General features: G+C 46.5%; 2 protein-coding genes across 9 annotated transcripts in view; one reads left to right on the forward strand and one right to left on the reverse strand.

Annotated features, from left to right (window-relative positions):
- The window catches only part of LOC135259256 (proline-rich protein 5-like), a 35,855-nt gene extending 26,002 nt beyond the window's left edge, over window positions 1-9,853 (forward strand). For all 4 annotated transcript variants that reach the window (XM_064343402.1, XM_064343404.1, XM_064343401.1 and 1 more), the window contains 2 exons: window positions 6,345-6,483; window positions 7,910-9,853. In XM_064343402.1, the coding sequence (XP_064199472.1) occupies window positions 6,345-6,483; window positions 7,910-8,487 (717 nt within the window). In that variant the 3' untranslated portion in view covers window positions 8,488-9,853. The remainder of the gene's footprint in view (window positions 1-6,344; window positions 6,484-7,909) is intronic.
- Window positions 9,854-11,607: 1,754 nt separating this feature from the next.
- Window positions 11,608-22,471, reverse strand: part of LOC135259259 (protein PHTF2-like) — a 56,702-nt gene continuing 45,838 nt past the window's right edge. For all 5 annotated transcript variants that reach the window (XM_064343409.1, XM_064343406.1, XM_064343410.1 and 2 more), the window contains 11 exons: window positions 20,300-20,501; window positions 19,831-19,998; window positions 19,283-19,501; window positions 18,546-18,674; window positions 17,735-18,007; window positions 17,221-17,352; window positions 16,808-16,894; window positions 15,374-15,529; window positions 14,459-14,554; window positions 13,912-14,037; window positions 11,608-13,574 (listed from right to left, as the gene is read on the reverse strand). In XM_064343409.1, coding sequence (XP_064199479.1) covers window positions 13,554-13,574; window positions 13,912-14,037; window positions 14,459-14,554; window positions 15,374-15,529; window positions 16,808-16,894; window positions 17,221-17,352; window positions 17,735-18,007; window positions 18,546-18,674; window positions 19,283-19,501; window positions 19,831-19,998; window positions 20,300-20,501 — 1,609 coding nt within the window. In that variant the 3' untranslated portion in view covers window positions 11,608-13,553. The remainder of the gene's footprint in view (window positions 13,575-13,911; window positions 14,038-14,458; window positions 14,555-15,373; window positions 15,530-16,807; window positions 16,895-17,220; window positions 17,353-17,734; window positions 18,008-18,545; window positions 18,675-19,282; window positions 19,502-19,830; window positions 19,999-20,299; window positions 20,502-22,471) is intronic.

Raw genomic sequence — 22,471 nt, forward strand, 5'->3', positions numbered from 1 at the left:
TGAGAGTAAAGCTGCCTCACAAAGCACTGCGATAACAATCAACCTTTACTGGGTCATTACACAGCGACCAGGTAGGTCAAACATAATCACTGCGAGACCCCTGACGGCTCGTTTCCAGGCAGCAGAGAAGGTGTTGAGAAACTGCAGATCTCTGCCCATTACCAGGATGCATCGCCTCAGTGACTCTGAGTTTTAAACATACTATGTTGTTCATGTGCTGAGAAAAACACACGCTAGTAACATGACTCACTAACCAGAAAACAAGCCGTGAGTGTAAAGAGAGACACAAGAAACAAGGACAGTGCTCCCCAAGCAGCCTCCTCTGCATGATATTTTAATTGTAAGTGAGAGGCAGGGTGATTATTCAGAAACCCAAGTTTTGGCTTGACGGACGACAGATCAATGGGTGGAAAAGTGCGGATCAGCACGAGCCGTTCCAAAAAAAGTAAGGCAGGATTTCATCGGGATAAGAGCTCGGTGAGGAGCCCTCTCGGACGGCGGCGGGGCGGAGCTCATCTTCATATCAAAGACCCGTCGTTTCCTTTTATGAGGCTCGGGGCACGGGTGCCGATTCACGCTCGGCACGGACCTCTGACTTCCTCCAAACACCGAAACCGACACCTCCTGTTTGAAGAGCCGGGGTGAGGGCGCAGAGCGCCGCCCTGGCCTGGCTGGGCGCTCCCTTTCATCTGCAGGAAGGCGGGGGAGGGGTGTGATGTCTTCCATTGTTTTTCAGGTTACTGCACGTGACCACGCTGTCTGTGTCTGTTGTGCGCTCTCGGTTAGCTTTCTGTAAAATGTGTTTCATTTTGGGGCTGCGCCACTCTGCTGAAACACTGGCCTTTTGTTTAGCGAGACACCCCACGCATATAGCCGCCGGTGCTAATGGTGGCTAGCAGCTTTGCCTGCAGGGCCGCGCACAGCTGGTCATTCAGTCGGCAGGATGGTCACAGCGCCCTCTCTGTTTGATTGGGTGCCTGCAGTCTGTGTGCGCCAGGTGTTCCTGATGAATTTGCTTCTGATAGAATAACTGCACAGAAGTGTGTTGTGTAATAGTTAGGGAAGTGGGTTTGTAACTTTGAGGATGTAAGATTCTCGGGTGGAGAAGTACCTTTGTTTCCCTACTTACTTAACCTGAGATGCTTCAGTAAATATCCTGCTATATAATATAAAGAATGTTCTGGATAAGGAATGTTCTGCTAAATGCCTAAAATGTTAAAGTGGCAGAGGTTAGGAGCATGTTCCCATTTCACTGATGAGATGGACCTGTGTGCATGAACCATTGTTCTCTATTGAGGGTTCAGGCAAATCTGAATGGGCTGTAATGCCATGTGCTGAATTTGAGACCATTAGCCAGCTCTATGAGTGCTTTCCAGGAACTCCCTCTCACCATAACCCCCCCCCCCCACCATCTTATTATCCCTGTTATTTACCCAAGCAGAAAATTCACAGCCTGGGGCTGTTCCCCACACCCTGACACACAGCACTAGGGCCTGTGGCACACTATGCACAGGGGACAGAGGAGAAAGGGGGGGGGGCGGGGGCAGGCTACTCTTGGGGGCTTAAGTGGACCCGATGGGGTTCGAGGTCGCTTTTGTATGTCATCTCATAGATGGTCGTTTCCCATAGGGTCGTTGGGTTCGTTTTCTGTTGTTTTTTTAGTCACGCAACGGGGTTCAGGAAAAAGACAGACCACCCACTGGATGCAGGAATGTTCGCACTTTGAGCTGATGTGGTTGTGTGCAAGATGGCAGAAGAGGGTTCAACAAAAACTTGTTTATTTCCAGCTGAGCTGATCTGTGTTTCCTGCATTCACAGATTTTAAAAATCTCATTAACGCATTACCTTAGTGGCTGATCCAGCAAAGGCCTACTGTTTGATGTTTTCTCGGTCACGTGGGTAAGGGCTTTTCTTCTATCGTGTTCAGTGGACCGGGGAATGACAGAATACAGAGGGGATGGGTGAGGAGAGGTCTAACATTGAGTAACATCCTCCGCTAAGTAGCAGTGAGCAGCATCTCTTAGCAGCCATGTTTCCGCCCCAGCCTGTTTGCTCTGGTGTAATGGATAAGATATGCGGTCCTCTGCACAATGGCTGCACAGCTCAGCTGCTGGACTACAGAGCTAAAAGGAGCAGTGATTGGCTGCCCACATTTTGTTGGACACGAATGCGTGTCCAGGCCCTCCTGAATTCATGAAGTATGTTGTGGCAACAGGCTACACTTACTGTATAACTAAGACTGGGTGCTTGAAATTAGAGGTTTATTACAAAAACAGGGGCCACCAAGTTGTTTAAAAAATTAGGGTGAAAAAATAGCTCAGTACAGGGTTGCTACATTACACTAGTGTGACTGTTAGACCCTCAGTTGGCAGTTGAAAGACTAGCGGTTGGATGTTTCAGGTGGTTATTCAGTCCTGTACTGACTGTGCCATGCCCCAGTCTTACCATTTACTCCAGTAGCAGAGCACAACTGTACAAAGGAAATGAGCCGTTTGTTATTATTTCAGTATCTGTCCTGCTAGTTGTTTGTACTGTACTGCAAAGCACATTCACTCAAGCATGTTAGCAATTAACCAGCTTTTTGTGATGCAATAGAAAAAACACAGGGTCAGCATGGCTGCGGTTGTTGTGAGCTTTATTCAGGTTATTCAAGTGTTGTGTTGGCGCGTGATTACAACTAACCCACCGTGACTTCATGCATCACTGCTCAAATGTATTTGTCTGTCCTTGGACAGAAAAAAAAGCTATTTTTCAAATATTTATTTTTGATTAATTTATTTTTATTTATCTATCAAGGGGTCCAAACTCAAATGAATTTTCCCAGATGGTGTATTTATGTATTTATAAATGTATTTAATTCAGCTGATTTACTGTGGAGAATTAATTAGGTTTCATGCTGTTGGTGAGAATGCATTAGTGTGGCAGACTTGTTGCTGAGTGCCAAGTTCTGTAGATGCTCTTTTGCACATGTCCAAAGCAAGTGAACAGTCACCCATTTGAACTGTGGGTCCTAATAACAAGCCTGAGAAAATCTGAGGTACTCACCTGGAAACCCTTTTCCCAAAGAACCTATTTTGTACATAAATACAAATTTTTGAGTTTGTTTAATTTCACATAATTTTGCATACATATACATCCACATGAATAATTCATGAATGATGTAATTGCACCCCAAGTTAAAATAATAAAATGTTCTGTGTCAGGACAAATGTGATTGTTATCATTTTGTCCAATTTAGAAAAATTTATTCTTAGGAAGTCATTTGTAAAATTCCCAACATTTAGAGCTGGCTCTGCTGGGGTGTAGTGTAGCCAGTCTGTATCACCTAAGGCCAGATGCTCAGCATGGAAAAATCAGTGATTGCTTTATTTTTGAGTGGTTTTTGGGGGTCTTGTTTTTAAAGCAATACAGTGCATTTGTGAAGCTCCGTACTGGTTCCCCAGCTGGTCTCTGTCTGGCCCCTTTTCTCCTGGCCTCAGAAGCTTCCTCTCTCTGGCAGGTGAGAGATAGGACGTAGAGTCATAGTGTCAGCGTTCTGCAAAACTATCAGCCGTTGTCAGCGTGCAGCTCAGAGAGCACTATGGAGAGAGTGAGATTGAAATAGAAGAGGAGAGAGAGGAGGAGGAAGAGAGAGACAAAGAGAGAGTGGCCAGGATGTTCTCTACACACCTCTGTACCTCTGTGGGGCCCCTCCATGGTTTGGTTTCTTTTCTGCTTCACTAACATGATAAAAAACACCCGAGTCCGGAGTGCTACAGAGACTCGTAAGTGCTCAGCAGCGTATGGGTAACCCGTGATACTGAATTGAAACTGTGGGGCGAAGTTTTTCAAACTAAAATTGGAGCTAAACATGACCCAAATTTAAGTCTTCTGTATTGTTTCGGTGAACTATGTACAGAGCAGACAAGGTCCCACAGCCAGAGTAGCGCCTTTCAGAAAGTCGTATGAATGTAAGTATTCAAAAGAATATGAAATTGAGGTTTAAATGTGCATTTTGTCTGCAAGAATTTGCTTAGCTTTCATTCACTCACAGAATCTAGAAAATCTATGGCCAAAAATCTGATTTTATGAGAATTACGTAGATTTAAAGTGTGACGTGTGTTAAAGGTGTTTTCAGTAATGGGTGTGCATCTGTTAGAGAATGACCAAACCGCATTCGTTAGGAACAGAGCAGGCGGTAGATCAGGGGAGAGAAGGAAAGGAGGTTAGGAGCACTGTGGAGGGGTGTTGCCAGGAAACCACACCTGTCCTTGGTGCGCTCACTCACTGTGCCCACGTGGCCCTCTGACACACTTTCCTGTGTGATTGAACATGTGTGTGTGTGTGAGTGAGTGAGTGTGTGTTTATTTATGCGCGTGTGTATATGTGTGTGTGTATATGTGCATGAGTGTGTGCGCGAGTGTACGCGCGTGCAGATGTGTGTTTCTGTGGGCTTACTGACGCGTGTGGGGGTTTGACGGAGCTCGGCTAGTGGAAGCGGATGTCTGTGTGTGTGAGAAACTGGGAAGTGAAAGAGCTCTGAGTAAGGAGAAAAGAGCCAGTGAAAGGACTAGAGGAGATCCCCTGTGAGACCCACGTGCGTCACTCACTCATTTCAAGGGCCGTTTTGTTTCATCTCTGTGAGGAACTGACATCACTGCACACTCATCCTCGCTTTCATGCTCTCCGGTGGAGCCTGCTGAGGTGTAGCCTGCAGCGAGACTCTCTCATTTAGATCTCCCATAACTCTCTGTGAACAATAAGTATAAGAACACAGCCATGCTGTGAGACCCTTCCATGTACAAAAGCTACCTCTTCCCCCATCTTCATTCATTCGCACTCCAACAACCATCACTCTCGACATGGCGCAATGTAAATGAATCATTGTATGGAGTCCGACTCCCAGGAGGAAGTGGAGTGGAGGGCATCATTACTTAAACATAATTCAGACAGCGTGACTTTCATTGAGCGTTTCCCCACTGTGTGCCTTTCATTAAGAGTTAGCACGTCTCTGCACCCCTTGGTTAAGTGTAGCGTTGTGGGAGTGGCACTCTTCCACAGCATGCTGCTTGCTGACGGTGCAGCAACATTACCAAGTAACACTTAAGTGCCATTGCACTGTTTATTTTGCATGTTACTGGCTTTCCCTCCATCCAGTTTCATGAGTTCTGTATCCAGGGTGGTTGAAATGCGAGGGGAGGTTGGCTTTGTTGTAACTTGGATGCGACCCCTGAGACGTTGTATCTGCACGATCAGATTTACAAAACAGAGCCGCAACCTACTTCTTTTTTTAGTGTGCTGCTTGCTTTTTGAGCTTGTGGTATGACCTGAGGATGTGGGTTTGGGGGGGAAGGGGGCTTGCTCTCCTCAGTATTTTTTGGCTGACAGTTCTCAGAAAGCACGTCAAAAAATCGGAAATCTGCATTGACAGGGACTAGATTGGTGTAATCTCACAAATGGTGACAGAAACTGAGAAATCTCTGTGAAACTTCAAGCGTTTGCAGGAGAAAAAAGGGGAAAGAACGTCTGGTTAGGAAACATTTTAGAAATCTGAAGAAACAGGAACTGCTGATTGTCGCATCCTGCTGAAATGCTGGTGTTCACCCTCCTCACAATGCTGTGCATTTGATAGAGGCAGCAACCCCCTGTTCTCCAATCCTGCAGTCCTCTTTCACCTCAGTAGTGCTTTTCTCCCAGCTCCCACAGTAAATGTAATCCTCTACGGTCTACCAGCTGCACAGTAAATGTGGTCCTCTACGGTCTACCAGCTGTGCAGTAAATGTAGTCCTCTACTGTCTATCAGCTGCACAGTAAATGTAGCCCTCTACTGTCTACCAGCTGCACAGTAAATGTAGTCCTCTACTGTCTACCAGCTGCACAGTAAATGTAGTCCTCTACTGTCTACCAGCTGTGCAGTAAATGTAGTCCTCTACGGTCTACCAGCTGCGCAGTAAATGTGGTCCTCTACGGTCTACCAGCTGTGCAGTAAATGTAGTCCTCTACTGTCTATCAGCTGCACAGTAAATGTAGCCCTCTACTGTCTACCAGCTGCACAGTAAATGTAGTCCTCTACTGTCTACCAGCTGTGCAGTAAATGTAGTCCTCTACGGTCTACCAGCTGCGCAGTAAATGTAGTCCTCTACTGTCTACCAGCTGTGCAGTAAATGTAGTCCGCTACTGTCTACCAGCTGCATAGTAAGTGCAGTCATGCATGTAGTTGCTGTGCAGCTTAGTTCATGGGCCAGTACAGGATGTCCCAAACCTACTAGTGTGATAAATAGCTTCATTGTACCTTTGAGTAGGTTTTGAATAAAGGTTTCTACAGTAAATTTATAAGTCTGTGTTTCTGACACGGTGTCTTCCAGGGTGTCCATGAGTCTAAAGGTGTGAGTGATGACTATCTGAAGCTGGAGTCCCTCATTCAGAAGGTGGTGTCTCCGTACCTGGGCACACATGGGCTCTTCTCCGATGACGGCACTATCATGCAGTGCTCCTGTGTGCTGGGTGAGGATCTCTACAAACGCACTCAGCTCCCATTCACTACAGACCAACAAACTCATCTCTCTGTAGATAAAACACACCTCTCAGTCCCTCTCTCCATAGTTTAAATACACCCTTTTTTTCTCTCACTCTCTCTCTCTCTGTAGCACATACATACATCACTCTCACCCTCTGTAATTGAAACACACATCTCTCTCCCTCTATAGATAAAATGCACACTCTTTCTGTAGATAAACCACACATCTCTCGCTGCTGGGTGGGTCACTCGGGTAAAGTGCCACTTGTGGTGTATGAGTGAGCACCACGGTCTCAACAACCCCACAGGAATGGCCCATGATTGGCTTTGTGTCGCTCAGGGAAATGGGAACCAACACACTCACCCCTCTCTCCCTCTATAGAGTAACACACTCATCCCTCCCTCCCTCTGTAGACTAACACACTCACCCCTCTCTCCCTCTATAGACTAACACACTCACCCCCTCTCCCTCTGTAACAAACTCACCCCTCTCTCCCTCTATAGACTAACACACTCATCCCTCTCTCCCTCTATAGACTAACACACTCACCCCCTCTCCCTCTGTAACAAACTCACCCCTCTCTCCCTCTATAGACTAACACACTCATCCCTCTCTCCCTCTATAGACTAACACACTCACCCCCTCTCCTCTGTAACAAACTCACCCTCTCTCCCTCTATAGACTAACACACTCACCCCTCTCCTCTGTAACAAAACTCACCCCTCTCTCCCTCTATAGATAACACACTCATCCCTCCCTCCCTCTGTAACAAACTACCCTCTCCCCTCTATAGACTAACACACTCATCCCTCCTCCCTCTGTAACAAACTCACCCCTCTCCTCTATAGACTAACACACTCATCCCTCCCTCCACTTATAGACTAACACACTCATCCCTCTCTCCTCTGAATAACAACACACCCCTTCTCTCCCTCTATAGACTAACACACTCACCCCTCTCTCCCTCTATAGACTAACACACTCATCCCTCCCTCCCTCTGTAGACTAACACACTCACCCCCTCTCCCTCTGTAACAAACTCACCCTTCTCTCCCTCACAGTCACAGTCATCCCCCTCTCTCTCTGTAACACACTCATCGCACTCTCCCTCTATAGACTAACATACTCATCCCCCTCTCTCTCTGTAACACACTCATCGCACTCTCCCTCTATAGACTAACATACTCATCCCCCTCTCTCTCTGTAACAAACTCACCCCTCTCTCCCTCTGTAGGCTAACAGTCATCCTCCTCCCCCCTCTGTAACAAACTCACCCTCTCTCCTCATTAGGCTAACAGTCATCCCTCCCTCCCTCCCTCTGTAACAAACTCACCCCTCTCTCCCTCTGTAGACTAACAGTCATCCCCCTCTCTCTCTGTAACACACTCATCTGTCTCTCTCCTGCTTTGCAGAGAAGCGTCTCCTAAGGCGCTGGCCCAAGCCCGGCGAGCCTTTGGCTAAGAACCCGGTGGTGCGCTCCAAGAGCTACAACATCCCCCTGCTGACGCCGGTGGTGGAGTACGACTCGGACGCGGGCTCGGTGGGCAGCGTGGGCATCCGCCGCCACTCGGTGTGCGAGATGACCTCGTGCGCGGAGGAGCCGAGCTACTCCAGCCTGGCCCCCAGCACGGACTCTGGCTCCAGGGCCTCCGTGGCCAAGCTCAGCCTGCCCGACGACCAGGACCCCCCCGCCCTGCCCGGAGCCGCCTGCGCCTCGGTCGGACTGTCCCCCCAGCCCTCCCCCTCCATCTTCTCCGAACTCTCCCCGGGACCCTTCCGCGCGGCCGAGGAGGAGGGCCAGCCGTCCCCCTCCAGCCTGACCCGGAACCCCTCCTCCCTCCCCAGCTGCTCCTCCAGCCCGGAGACCATCGTCGACCAGATCCTGGAGTCCATGGACTCTGAGCCGGAGGGCATCTTCATAGACTTCTCGCATCGCTGCTCAGACCCTCAGGGATACGGCAGAGACAATGGCAGACAGAGCGTGGTTTAGAGAGGGGACCCCTCGCGCGGCACGCCAAACTGCCCCCCCCCCAGGACGCACACACCCTCCCACTTTCTACATCACACATTTTATAAAACTTTTTAAAAGCTTTGATAAACAAAAAGTGTTTTTTGAGGAGTTTGGTTTTTTGTTTCCATTTTGCTTTCGGTGTTGTTTCTGAGCTGAATGTTTAATGATGTTTAATTGGTGTTCCCTGTGCTAATGAGCTCGACAGTAGCGCTGTGAACAGGTCCAGGTCCCAGTCCAGTGAAAAGTAGGTTCTAATGTGATTCTGTGTCGGGGAGAGGGATGGAGGTGAGACATTGCATGGGGTTCTATGCCTGCGGGCCTCTCCCAGTTTAAAGTGTAGGATTGCTTGTCTTACTTGTGGTGGTCTAGTATCTTGATGCAGATGTAGTAATCAGGTGTGAATTGAGAAGAGGGCCTCCCCCTGGCTCTCCTGTGAAACATTTTGAAATTTTCCGTCCAATGGGGTGAGCCAAAAGCCTGATTGCTTTTTCACCCTTTATTTGTGACAGACGTTCTGAAGAACTTGGGATGGTATATTCTAAAATATAAATTATATATTATAATTAAAAGCATATGGATCCATTTAATATTCTTCATATGAAGATATAAATGTTGTTTTTCTTTTTATGTTATGGGTCTAGTATTTAAATGAATATCATATTAAAACATTGTTTTATGGTGCATTCTGCCCCTGACCCTGCTAGAAGGTTTATACATTTTAAAAACACAATGTCTGAATTGTAAGAATAGAACAGTATTCATATTCAATTCAGTATTTATATTTTTAAGGTTATACCAGATATCAATGACAAGCATTTAATTAGGAATACAGTGACTGACAGATGAAGTAAATGTAAATCATTATGATTAATCGCTTCTAAATTTATAAATAGTTGTTTCTTCCTTATTAAGTTAGTTGTTGTCTAGTACACAAGAAGTGGTTTTTTATACACTTTAAAAATTTTTCATGTGTTTTATACAAGGGAGCTAAAAGCGCATGTATTTTAGGCAGACAACACTTTTTAAAGTGGTGCAGAGGTTTTTAACATAGTTTTAAATACATTTTTTGTTTCATCTTGCCAATTTTTGATCGGATTCAAAGTGATCTTCACTGTATATTATGATGTTGCTATCATTATTTATATGTGATTTTATATTTAAATTATGAAAGAAACTTCAAATCAACAAATACAAACTCCTGATATAAATCACTCTCACTGTGTACATTGGCGCTTATAATTAATTCAGTTCCTCCTCAGTCAACACAATCATATTTGAAGGATCAAGGCTGGTCCTTTGAGGCTGAGCCATTATCAGTACACAAGAATAAACATGATAAACTGCAGATTTATAATCCTTTTTGTGTCTGTTATTACATTTTAGCTATCACACGGGGAACCAAATATTGTGATATGTGGGGGTGGGGAGGGCTTGACTGTAAGAATGATCGCAACAGTGATTACTATCATTACTCACTACCTAAAAATATGATCATGGATCAAGGGGAAGAAAATTTGCATGGAAATGAGTTTTGGGGGCAGAAGTATTCCTTTATGAGTTTTTCTCTCACTCCGCCTGTCCTCACTGACCATGCTCTAGTCACTTCATGATTTTGAAGGTGGCAGTCATATTGTGTCTGGGTGTTTGTGTGTGTGTGTTAATGTAGGCATAAGGGCGTTTGTAATTCACTGGCTCGCGAAACAGCCAATTGTATTTTAAAATCAAGACGCTACTTCTTTCTCCACCTTGGGTGTGGCTGCCATCTGCTGTTCATAAGGGAAATTACAACATTTTCCAGCCATTTTATAACCAATACTGACATGTAGAGGTCTTGCCACTTGTTTTCCAAGGCACACCATTCTTAATTTCCTGCATACAGTCTCAAAAAATATTTCATATCCTATAGAGGTAGGAATAGTGTCATGAGCCTAGATCCTGATATGTTTGATAATGGGCTGAAATCTAGGTGGGCCTGGGGTTCGTTTTCCTGATGGGTCGTGATGGAATTATGAAAAAATGTTTGAAATCATTTATGTCACCTGAAAAACAGCAAAATCTATGAACATAATAGTTTTACATCACAAAGAATTTAAAAATTTAAAAATTCTAAATGAGTCTATCCAGTCATCTTTATTCAACAATCATTGAAATATAAATATGCAAGGGATAATCCATGACAAGGTGTGGGGTGAGATGATTTTAATGCATGATGTGGAGGCAAAGAAGTCATTGTGGATTATCCAATTTATACCATGATCACTTGCCAAAAATATAAAACAACAGCATTCACTTATTTTTCTAAAATGTTTTGCATTCAAATTTGAAGGTTATTATTATTCATTGTTAAGAGAGGTGCCATTTCCCTGGCAGAAGGTTTAGATTAATGCCATTTATAATGAACAAAGTAGTCAAACTACTGCTTGTTTTCACACTTAAAAGTCCACCAGACTTGCATGAACAGTCTTACCCAGGGAATCACCACCCTAAACATCTGCCATCAGTGGCATGATTCGTGCTCCAGCACCAGACCCATCCACACACTAAAACAGTACCTTAACAGGGTGAGCCCCCCAGCAGTGCTTGTTTTAATGTGGTTTAATAGGGTCCCAGAACAGGTGTCTTGTTCCCGCCCGAGCATGCGGGTGTTTGCAGTGAAGGAATTTGCGCTCAGATTCTTCTGAGGTTTTTCTTTTTTTTTTTTAATTTTCTGTAGGTGTAACAAGTGCTACTTTTTGCATGTCTCAAAAGTGCTACTCAGCCAACACAGCTACGGACTGACCTCAAGTTAGGATTTGGCGGTGGATGAACATCTGCAATGTTATTAGAAGAAAATGAACAAGCTAATGCCATAGAACAGCAACGGAATGGCCCTGCATTGATTGAAGATCATTCTGGAAATAATGAAGAAAAATACAGACATGTGCATACGCGTCTGCGTGTGTGTATGAAAACGTTTAGAGATAAACACAGAACAAAAAACCAAGTTCAGGAGAGGGGGTTGTTTGCCAGTTATTTTTAAAATATCCCAAATATGCAATGTCAGAGAGACCAAAAGAAGAAATAAACTGTTAATATAAAGAAAGAGAGGAGAGAAGCCAATCAGCCACAGAAAGTTTTAATGAATATTCTGATGATTACAGTGTCATGTGGTACATGGAGTCAAGGGGGTAGAAGCACTTCAGGCTCACTGTACATTTCAGAGAGTGCAGCCCATAGCTTATTCTCAAAGATACTCTCGGGAAGTCCGTATTTTATATAAAAACGTGGAACTGATATAAATAGACTCGCTCACAAAAAATCTTTTTGACTTATAACTTAAATATGCAGACTTCCTTTTAAAAAAGGAAGTACAATGCATAGCATTGTTTTTAATAAACAATTCTGTCCCCCGCCCCCCATCTTCCAACTGAACATTTGTTTAGTACTGCAAACATTTCCTGACATCTAAAAAGCCTAAGTGACCATATTTAGAAATAAAACAAAACAAGCAACAAAAAAGCAACATCAATATCCTTTTAAAGCATTTTCAAAAAACAAAACAAAAAAACAACCAAACATATTTTAAATGCATGTGTTATACATTCTTTTCCAGCAAAATGCACTTTGGTCATCTTCACACTGACTGTCCCACGCAAACAATACAAAAACAAAAAACAAAAAAAAGGCTCTTATTCAGATAAACAAAGTTTGACATTGAAACATGTAACATTTTTCATTTGTTTTTAAAGTGCATGTTTTCAGGCATGCCTAACTGGAGCCACAAACATCCCAGTGTTTTATTATGTACACGTAACTAGGAGGACTAGCAAAAACACCTTCAGTCTGGGTAGCACTGTCACTTATTGCTTATATTAAATACAGTTTGACCATGAAAAAGTATGCTCCGACAAAGCCACATAGCACAAAGCCCAGGAGAGAGAGAGAGGGACGGGGTAGACAGAGAGAGAGATAGAGAGAAAATAAAGAGAGAGAGAGAGAGAGAGCACAAAGGGCAACTAACAGAAACCAGGGAGGTTTCTTATTGCCAGTGTCCAGCGCCGCAGAGTGACTGCAGTTCGTAGACACGTCTTTCCCTTCGCATGTCAGTTTGGTTGAGACTAGGCGGAAACACCGCTGGATGAGGGGTCTCAGGGAAAACCGCCTTCCCGCTTTGACCCCGAGCAAGCACCCATTTCGCTGAATCTGTTGTGCGCACACAGTGTTTGGTGTCTGGATTCTGAACTTTGGTGTGCTGGCATTGCGAGAGCAAAATGGTGTCAAACGGACAGCAGACTGCTGTGCGTCTGGTGCACCATCCGAAGGGTCTGAACACAGCGGTGATGATAAACTGCGTGAGTGTGTGAGTGTGTGAGTGCGTGAGTGTGTGAGTGTGTGTGTGTGAGTGTGTGAGTGTGTGAGTGCGTGAGTGTGTGAGTGCGTGAGTGCGTGAGTGTGTGAGTGCGTGAGTGTGTGAGTGTGTGTGTGTGAGTGCATGAGTGCGTGAGTGCGTGAGTGCGTGAGTGCGTGAGTGTGTGAGTGCGTGAGTGCGTGTTTTCCACAATGCGATGAGTCTGTCATGTTCTGAGACCACGATGTCCTGTAGTGTTCACAGTGAACTGACTATGTCTACGCTAAATAAATGTGATTCTTTGAAGAGCTGCATTATATACAATGCGTGCAAACGTATGCGAGTGCACACGCATGCACGCATACACAAAAGTGCCGTAACTCTTCGCTTTGTCCACAGCCCCCCCACCCCAAGATTTCACTTGGATGTCATCTCTGCGGTGTGAGCATACCTCTGAGAACACATATCTGCTGCCAAAGAAATAATACTTTCAATTAAAACATGTCACTAAAACAAAAGGCAAAAAACCTAAAACACTGAAAGGGTAAAATAAATATCTGAATTGCACAAGTACGTGAAATGTAAGCACTTCGATTTGTCCGGGAAAAGGGCCACAGTTCATTATCAGAGTCTGTAGTCAGTCTCAACAGCGCCCTCCTCTGGTCAAGTGTATTTCTTCCCTTAGCTTGAGGGCCTGCTGAATTCACATAGCTTCCTGTCACGATTTAATCTTCCAAAGCTGTGAACAGAGAAGAACTACTTGTAGCTTTCAAAGTATATACACATAGAATATGACAAAACACACGTATGATTAAAAATATATAAATGTTACCAATCACCATAATCTGTAAAGAGATTATTTTTCTACAGACTTGAAAACTTGAAATACTGTGGAAATGCAGTCAGTAGAGAAATATGAAAATGATAAAATAATACCCGACTGCCACCACTTCCCTTATAAAAACTATCATTAATAAAACAAGAATAAATAAGTTTCCTGAAGTGACAAATGTGTGCAGTATACTGCTCAACCTGTCCCACGCCTGGGAGGGGGAGGAGCCACTCCCCAAACTGACCTTCAGGTTGAACCCCAGCAGGTCACTGATGACCCCTGACACAGCCGACAGGATGACCACCTGCGTGATGTTGTAGAGGAGGGGGTTCATGGTCAGCCCGTACAGTCTGAAGGGGGTGTCCAGCTCCTAGGAGGTGTAAAAAAGGGAAAAAATAACTTAAAATGTAATTTACAGAAGTAGCTATTTATTATACAGAATTTATTATCTTAATATATATAGCAAACTCTTTTTTTCTTAGTAGTAATAGTAGGAGCAGCACTAGAAGCTGAAGTATTTACTTTCGTTCAATATCATAGCATTAATGTTTCCACTGTTTCGTCATGAGGTTTTCACGTTAAACTGTAATGCTGCAGCTTTGATAATATTTACAGACACTTCTAATGGGGAGGGAGAAATGGCAGGGTGGGAAAGAGTGAGAGAAAGAGGGAGGGAGGGTGAGAAGAGATACAGACGGTGGTTGATGTCAAAGAGCAGCGCACCCTGACACACACATACAGTACACAGAGGATGCGCTCTAGGGTTAGCTTAGCACTGTACTGTCCCGTACCTTCAGTAGCTTGGTGGCTAACTTCAGCACATTATTCACCAGGGTCAGTTCTTCTTTTTTATTTGGTTTCTTCTCCATTTTCAGGTACAGATTTATCTGGAGAAACAAATAAAAAAACTGTTGTTAAGCATCTCAGCACTTGTTCTTGTAGGCAGCCCTTTTCAACAGCAGCTCAAAGCTCCATGAAGCACTGGAGCCACTAGAATCCCACACTGCAAATTAACCAGCAGGGGGCAGTGTTTATCCAGAGCCTGATTGTGACGCAATAACTTCTTTACTTAAACATGGCAGAAATTGATACATTTTTATACACCTCTTCACTCAGAGCATTGTGTCAGAACCACAGTGTTTTAAAATGGGAGAGCTTCTCAGGGAAACAGTATATGCAGCAGATAAAGCACGGGTTTGGAGGTTTGAGGTCACAAGTTTAAGAGAGCCTCAGAGGTGTATCACCCCCAAGTATGGCTTGGCTGAGTGGCTGTTAGGGAAACAGAATCCTGTCTACTGCTGTTCTGTCAGTAAGATGGAAGCTGCGCAGTACTTGTACTGTCAGTAAGATGGAGGTGTTGCTGTACCTGTTCTGTCAGTAAGATGGAGGTGCTGCTGTACCTGTTCTGTCAGTAAGATGGAGGCGGTGCAGTACCTGTTCTGTCAGTAAGATGGAGGCTGTGCAGTACTTGTACTGTCAGTAAGATGGAGGTGTTGCAGTACCTGTTCTGTCAGTAAAATGGAGGCAGTGCAGTACCTGTTCTGTCAGTAAGATGGAGGTGTTGCTGTACCTGTTCTGTCAGTAAGATGGAGGCAGTGCTGTACCTGTTCTGTCAGTAAGATGGAGGCAGTGCTGTACCTGTTCTGTCAGTAAGATGGAGGCGGTGCTGTACCTGTTCTGTCAGTAAGATGGAGGCAGTGCTGTACCTGTTCTGTCAGTAAGATGGAGGTGTTGCTGTACTTCTTGCTGGTCTCGGATCCCAGTGTGACGAAGCGCAGCAGGAAGAGGGACAGGGAGGTGCACCAGATCACCAGCTCCCAGTTGTAGTGACACTCCAGGAACGTCTCATGGACATGGAGCAGCTGGAGAGGGGGAGGAGGGAGAATGAGACACCACCTCTTCATCCCCTCATCTCACTATCACACACACAGTGTTGCGATTGTAATCCCTGCACTAAAAGGCTGTAATCCCTGCAGTAAAGGCTGTAATCCCTGCAGTAAAAGGCTGTAATCCCTGCAGTAAAAGGCTGTAATCCCTGCAGTAAAGGCCGTAATCCCTGCAGTAAAGGGCTGTAACCTACAGTAAAAGGCTGTAATCCCTGCAGTAAGGGCTGTAATCCCTGCAGTAAAGGCTGTAATCCCTGCAGTAAAGGCTGTAATCCCTGCAGTAAAGGGCTGTAATCCCTGCAGTAAAAGGCTGTAATCCCTGCAGTAAAGGGCTGTAATCCCTGCAGTAAAAGGCTGTAATCCCTGCAGTAAAGGGCTGTATCCCTGCAGTAAAGGGCTGTAATCCCTGCAGTAAGGCTGTAATCCCTGCAGTAAAGGCTGTAATCCCTGCAGTAAGGCTGTAATCCTGCAGTAAAGGGCTGTCCAGTAAGTCCCTGCAGTAAAAGGCTGTAATCCCTGCATGAAAAGGCTGTAATCCCTGCAGTAAAAGGCTGTAATCCCTGCAGTAAAGGGCTGTAATCCCTGCAGTAAAGGCTGTAATCCCTGCAGTAAAAGGCTGTAATCCCTGCAGTAAAGGGCTGTAATCCCTGCAGTAAAAGGCTGTAATCCCTGCAGTAAAAGGCTGTAATCCCTGCAGTAAAAGGCTGTAATCCCTGCAGTAAAGGGCTGTAATCCCTGCAGTAAAAGGCTGTAATCCCTGCAGTAAAAGGCTGTAATCCCTGCAGTAAAGGGCTGTAATCCCTGCAGTAAAGGCTGTAATCCCTGCAGTAAAACGCTGTAATCCCTGCAGTAAAGGGCTGTAATCCCTGCAGTAAAGGCTGTAATCCCTGCAGTAAAGGCTGTAATCCCTGCAGTAAAAGGCTGTAATCCCTGCAGTAAAGGCTGTAATCCCTGCAGTAAAAGGCTGTAATCCCTGCAGTAAAGGCTGTAATCCCTGCAGTAAAGGGCTGTAATCCCTGCAGTAAAAGGCTGTAATCCCTGCAGTAAAGGCTGTAATCCCTGCAGTAAAAGGCTGTAATCCCTGCAGTAAAGGCTGTAATCCCTGCAGTAAAGGCTGTAATCCCTGCAGTAAAGGCTGTAATCCCTGCAGTAAAGGCTGTAATCCCTGCAGTAAAAGGCTGTAATCCCTGCAGTAAAGGCTGTAATCCCTGCAGTAAAAGGCTGTAATCCCTGCAGTAAAGGGCTGTTCCTCACCTGGGCGCAGCAGATGACGATAACAGAGAGGGTGAGCAGGAACGCAGAGGACACAATGACATCCACTGAGCGCTGTGGGCCCCGCCTCTGTACACGCACACACACACACACACACACACACACACACACACACACGCATGTATTCACACAAACGCGTACAGCAGAGAGAGGAGAAACAATCTTCTGTTAGCAACCAAGTGTCACAGCTCCCGGCTCATACAGTTAACATTTGAAACTGCTCACAGATTTCAGAGTCCCGGATTTAAGTCTCTTAAAGTCAATATTCCCTTCAAATGCTGCTCCTGAATGAGGTGGGAGGTCATCGCAAGGTGAGGAGGACCTTGGATTGGTAGGATCAGTTGCCAGGACAACGGGGTAAACAGACTCCAGGACTACAATACGGCCACATTTACCTTCAGGTAAGAGCGCAGGGAGAGCCACATCTTAATATTCTGCACTTTCTTCAAGCGGAAGTGAGGAACCTCGGACTTCCGGGCCCTCCTGGCGGAGGTGAGGTGGCCAAAGAGCTTGGCAAACAGCAGCCTCTGTACGAGAAAGAAAACAACAGGGATGTTTCACCACAGGACCCAGAGCAGACTACCAGCATGGGCACACATTCATATTCATTTTCAATGATTAAATTATTTTTTTAAACAAAAGGAGGAAAAATAATATTCTGTTTGGCTTTTCTGACAAATGAGCGTTATTCTTGAGCCGATTCAGTCAGGAGAGGACAGCACAAAGCTAATCCTGTGTAAGGCAATTACATTTTTGAATTGAAATACAAAGGCCACAATAAATGATGAATTACAGCAAAAATGAAGCGTGTAATTGAATTTCACTGCAGTTCATCTGAGGGTGAAAGTGCAGGATTGATCTTTAGGGGCCATTTTGGCTCAGGAGGGGCAGTGGAGGCGAGGCGCTCACCTGCTTGTAGGTCCTCTCCGCCACACTCAGCAGGAAGAAGAAGAGCCAGATGAGGCACACGCGCACCACAAAGCTGATGGTCACCATGGTGATCACCATGGCGTCGCCGCTGGAGCCGAAGGCGACGGAGACGAGCTCGCGGGCCGAGAGGGTGGCCAGCTGCTCCAGGTCCTTGTACTGGGACAGCCTGTAGGCGAACGGCGTCAGCCCCAGCACCACGGAAACCATCTTCCCAAATATCTGGTACCCGATCCCCGGCGTGTAGAGGTTCACCTGCAAACGGCCCACGAGAACAAAAAACACTTTCAGGGGTATTTCAGTTTAAAACCGATAAACAAACAATTTATGGTCAAGAAAAACAGGATAAGATAGACTTCCAAACTGCTGAGGGATAAGCAGCAATGATGGCTGAGCTGAAGGGAGGAAAAGCCTAAAAAAAGAATACAGCGCTATCATAAGGGCCAATTGTTTCCTTTTACTACAGAACACGGTGTACAGCTCTACAGGTTCTTCTGAAAACAGCGCAGAAACCTCCCCTCACACCACAGCTATCTGACAGAATGGGGTCCTGGGTCAATTCTGAAGCATCACTTTTAAAACCGCCGTCCTCCCCACTGAACAGGCACGGCGTTTTTATCTGAGGGTACGAGGGCGATGTGACCGAGAGCAACTGCACAAACGGCACACGCCGTCCCGTCCCGATGGGCAGCGTGTGGTGCGTGCGAGGAGTTCGGGCCGCAAAGGGCAACCCACAGGCGCCCCATGAGAAGCGCCTCTCGGCCAGCGCGGTTACCGGGGCAACGGGGCTCACCCGATTCATGATCATGCCGCTGATCTCCAGCACGGACATGTCGGCCTTCTTGCACTCGTTGCCCTCCCACACGATGGCGCTGACGCGCTCCAGGCCCGGGTTCGAGCTGTGCAGCCACGGGACGTGGCCCTGTCGACAGCGGGAGAAACAGAAACACAGTCAGCCAGCTGGGGTGCGTGTGGACAGACAGGAGAGCTCCTGTCAAAGGCTCATAAAACTGAACTGACCCAAAACAACAGGGTTTAGACTGCAGGGATTTTATTAGAATGGTCAGCACAGGGGTCTGTAGCCTTGGGCCCTGTTTCATGAAGCAAGATCACTCAGTTAGCTGGATAACTGCATGGAGTAAAACCTGGAACCCTCCAAAATATGGAACGTGGACAGAAATAAAAAGGGCTGCTCTGAGTTTTACTCAGCACAGCTGTCCAGCGAACTCAGTCATCCTGCCTCCTGAAACACCCCCCTGGTCCTGGAGAGAGCCGGTCTGTAGCTTTCTGCTGTTACTCAGCACGTAACTGATCAACTAAAGCGGCTGATTACCCAGCCGACTGACCTGGCCTGGCTTCATACGTCTGCACTGGCTGCTGACCGTAATGCAGGAAAACAAATGAAGACTGCCTGTGGTGCTCCAGGGCAATGATTGGCCGCTCTCTCTAGCGCAGGCTTATTGACAGCAGTAGCAGAACGCGCTCATTACTCCGCACGGTGCGGGGGCGGAGCGGGGCGGAGCCTCTGACCTGGTGGAAGGGGTCGTCGCGGTACTCCTTCTTGGGGGCGGGGCAGACGGCGCCGCCCTCGCCCTCGGTCTCGCTGGTGCAGGAGGAGCGGCACTCGGCGCAGTGCAGGAAGTCCTCCCAGAGCACGTCCTCCGTCTCCGACTCGTGCCGCGTGCTCTCCGAGTCCTGCCGCAGGCTGGAGCAGCGCGAGCTGCAGCTGGTGCCCGACTTGGGCGTCTCCTGCAGGGGGCAGCGCAGAGCGCGGGGAAACAGGCTCACCGGCTGCGCCCTTTTTCCGTATCCCGTGATCCAGCGCTCTGGGGCCAACGACCCGACACACTGGACATGGGGTCTCGTGCGTGCATTCTACAGACAAGCCCGCTCCCGCCCTTCTGCCCTCTACAGGTCCATCTTTATTGTCAACAGTAAGCTAACACAATAAGAACAAAGAAAAGATCTCTGGAGATGAAGCACTCTAGGCTCAGATTTTTTACAGCATTAAAATGAGAGACAACGTGGCGAGTGACTGCGCTTGGTTGTGTGTGGGTGTTAGGGTAACGGTGCCGCACCTCAGCGGGGTAGTGTTTCTTGTAGTGATGCGTCTTCCTGTTGCGTAGTGTGCAGTCGCTGTTCATGCGCTCCACGCCGCGGCGGATGGCGCTGTAGGAGGCCTCGGGGTCCTCCTCGCTGGACGCCTCGTCGGACATGTTCTCCACGCTGCGAGGGCTGGGGGGCTCCTGGGCACACACACACACACACACACACACACACACACACACACGCACACGCAGTGTGAAAACCTGTATCTTTACTCACTGCACCACATTACCCCTCTCTCAGATCTTAATGAGGAGCATGGAGGGGTCAAACAGCCTCAGCTTTCCTCATCAAACCTTCCCCCGCTCCATGCCTGCACGCTGACTGTGACGTCATCAGCCCGCACCAGGAGCTGGGACAGGCAGTGCATTCTGGGGAAAGCTCGGACTGAGCGCTTATAAACAGGAGCGGTGACCCACGCGGGGGCGCCCTGGAGCCCACCTTGCCGATGGGGGGCAGCAGGAGGCTGTTCTGGGGCGGGGCGGAGCCCCAGCAGGCCTCCTCAGAGCGCAGGAGGTCACACAGGGGCTCGTGCAGCTGCAGGCCCTCCTCGCTGCTCTTGCTGGTCACCCGCCCGTCCAGGGACACGTAGCCGTTGTCCGTCTCCGTCGACTTGTCGATGGACATCTTGGACTTCTTGGACCTGAAGGGGAGGGGGGGGGCGGTCATGCGGAGAGGAGGCTCCATCAGCGGCGTACGGAAATGAAAAATTTACCCACAGCAAAAATTCACAAGGGGGCAACAGCAGAGGCAGGGGAACATTCGGACAATAACGGGAAGTGGATTCATATCTGCAATGGAATCAGTAGGGTTCCAAAAGTAGTGTATTTAATTTTTTTATAGCATTCACCATGGCTAGAGATTTTTACATGTTGCTTCTTGTGTACATAGTTACCGCAGCGGGGAAAAAATACAGTATTTGCAGCTTCCTTGATTTATACTGTGGCAAACGATTAAACCACATTATATCACAGCACTTCAGTACTTCAGTATAAGCTGACAGAAACCAAGAAACACAACACTAACACTTCCCTTTAAATGGAGCATATTTGAGATAAAAATTCATGCAAATGTTATTTGACTATCGTACACATCAGGTGCAAAAAAAAACATATTAGTCAGGGAAATGTGTGTATAAAGCTGTAACAGACTGATACAGAGTGTGCAGCTTTATAAGCAGTGTAGATGGAAACAGGAGTGCAGATTCGGTACACGTTAGCATAGCACAAGTGGCACAGAGGCCGGGGGATTCGACAGCCAATCAGCAGACAGAGAGGCACACAAAACGGGCACTCAAAAGCCATGCACATGCTGCCTGTTTGCTAATGGCCAGGCAATCGCTAACTGCAGCATCCTTCAATCAACACCTCTCAGCGCCAGTCCTCCATCCCCCCAATTTTAAGAGCCTTTATTGGTATATTAGCGTGCTGCCAAACTGAAGGTGACAAATCTTTCACTCGCTCACGTCTGATCATTTCCAGCTCAGTTACTCAGCTAATAAAATAACACTGCAGCTCCATTAAGAGAAGGCTGTAATGCGTTTTTATGCACTTCACATGCAAACGATAAATCAGTTTAGTGAAGAAGTTGGCAGCAAGCAACTGCCCTTACAGATTGAAAAAATAAAAAATAATGCTTAGTACTGAAAGACGATCTCAGCAGCACACAGCAGAAGTGAGGCTCGCCGGTTCCAAAGCGTTTAAAAGGTGAAGGAAACACAAAGTAACGAGAGAGCAATAAATCGAAAAGTTTTCCCGCTCAAGCAGCTGAGGGGATCCTTAAAGGCCTAATTTAATTCTGTAGTGCATCATAACACTGGACCTGTCCTCATCAAAAGGCTGCTACAAAGACCATGCTCTCCATCTGAACCAAGTTCATATTTCAAGTTACACACTTAGTACTAGACTTTATGTTTCTACCATGGTAATGCGTCTAATGAAGCTTTGGCCAGGAATAAATCAGAAGGTGATCAGAAATGAGAAACTGGACACGCTCCAGACAGAGTAATTTACAACGAGGGGGAAGATGTTTTGACCAAATATGGCCACTGGTTTAAAACATCGCTCCACCTAATCTAAGCAAGCAAAAACTGGCTTGAAATTTTGGATAAGAGTAAATTAACCAAACCATTCCGATTTAATCTTAGTCTGCAGACGCTGACCAAGCCAAAGCCTTTAACCCATTAGCCTATTAAAGCCCAGTACCTGATAGCAACAGAGCAGTGTTCTATAGAGGAGGGAAAAAAGCCACCAGCGAGACAAAAGCCATCCCTGGGCAGCTGTTTTTAATCTCTGATTGACCCAGTGCGTTTTGGAAAGAGCAGGCCCCAGTCGTACCACCAATGTACAGGTGAAATGAACCATTTCAGGAAATGGAAGTTGCAACATCCCTTTTCTTCCATGGAATCTCCCAGACAAATTCTTGAAAAATTTGGAAAGTTTCAGTATCTGAGAATGGCTCTGAGAGCAGTTTGTCCTGTGCAGCACAAGCACTAGTGCACATTACAGTATCTGAAACCAGCAAGAGGAAAATGGATCGACTTCCTTATGGATCAAAATAGAATTGTGCGGTTTTTTTTTTAGAAGCAAGAGAACTCCAGGTATCTGATTATTG

This window comes from Anguilla rostrata, chromosome 7, assembly GCF_018555375.3.
Source record: "Anguilla rostrata isolate EN2019 chromosome 7, ASM1855537v3, whole genome shotgun sequence".
NCBI classification, from domain to species: domain Eukaryota; kingdom Metazoa; phylum Chordata; class Actinopteri; order Anguilliformes; family Anguillidae; genus Anguilla; species Anguilla rostrata.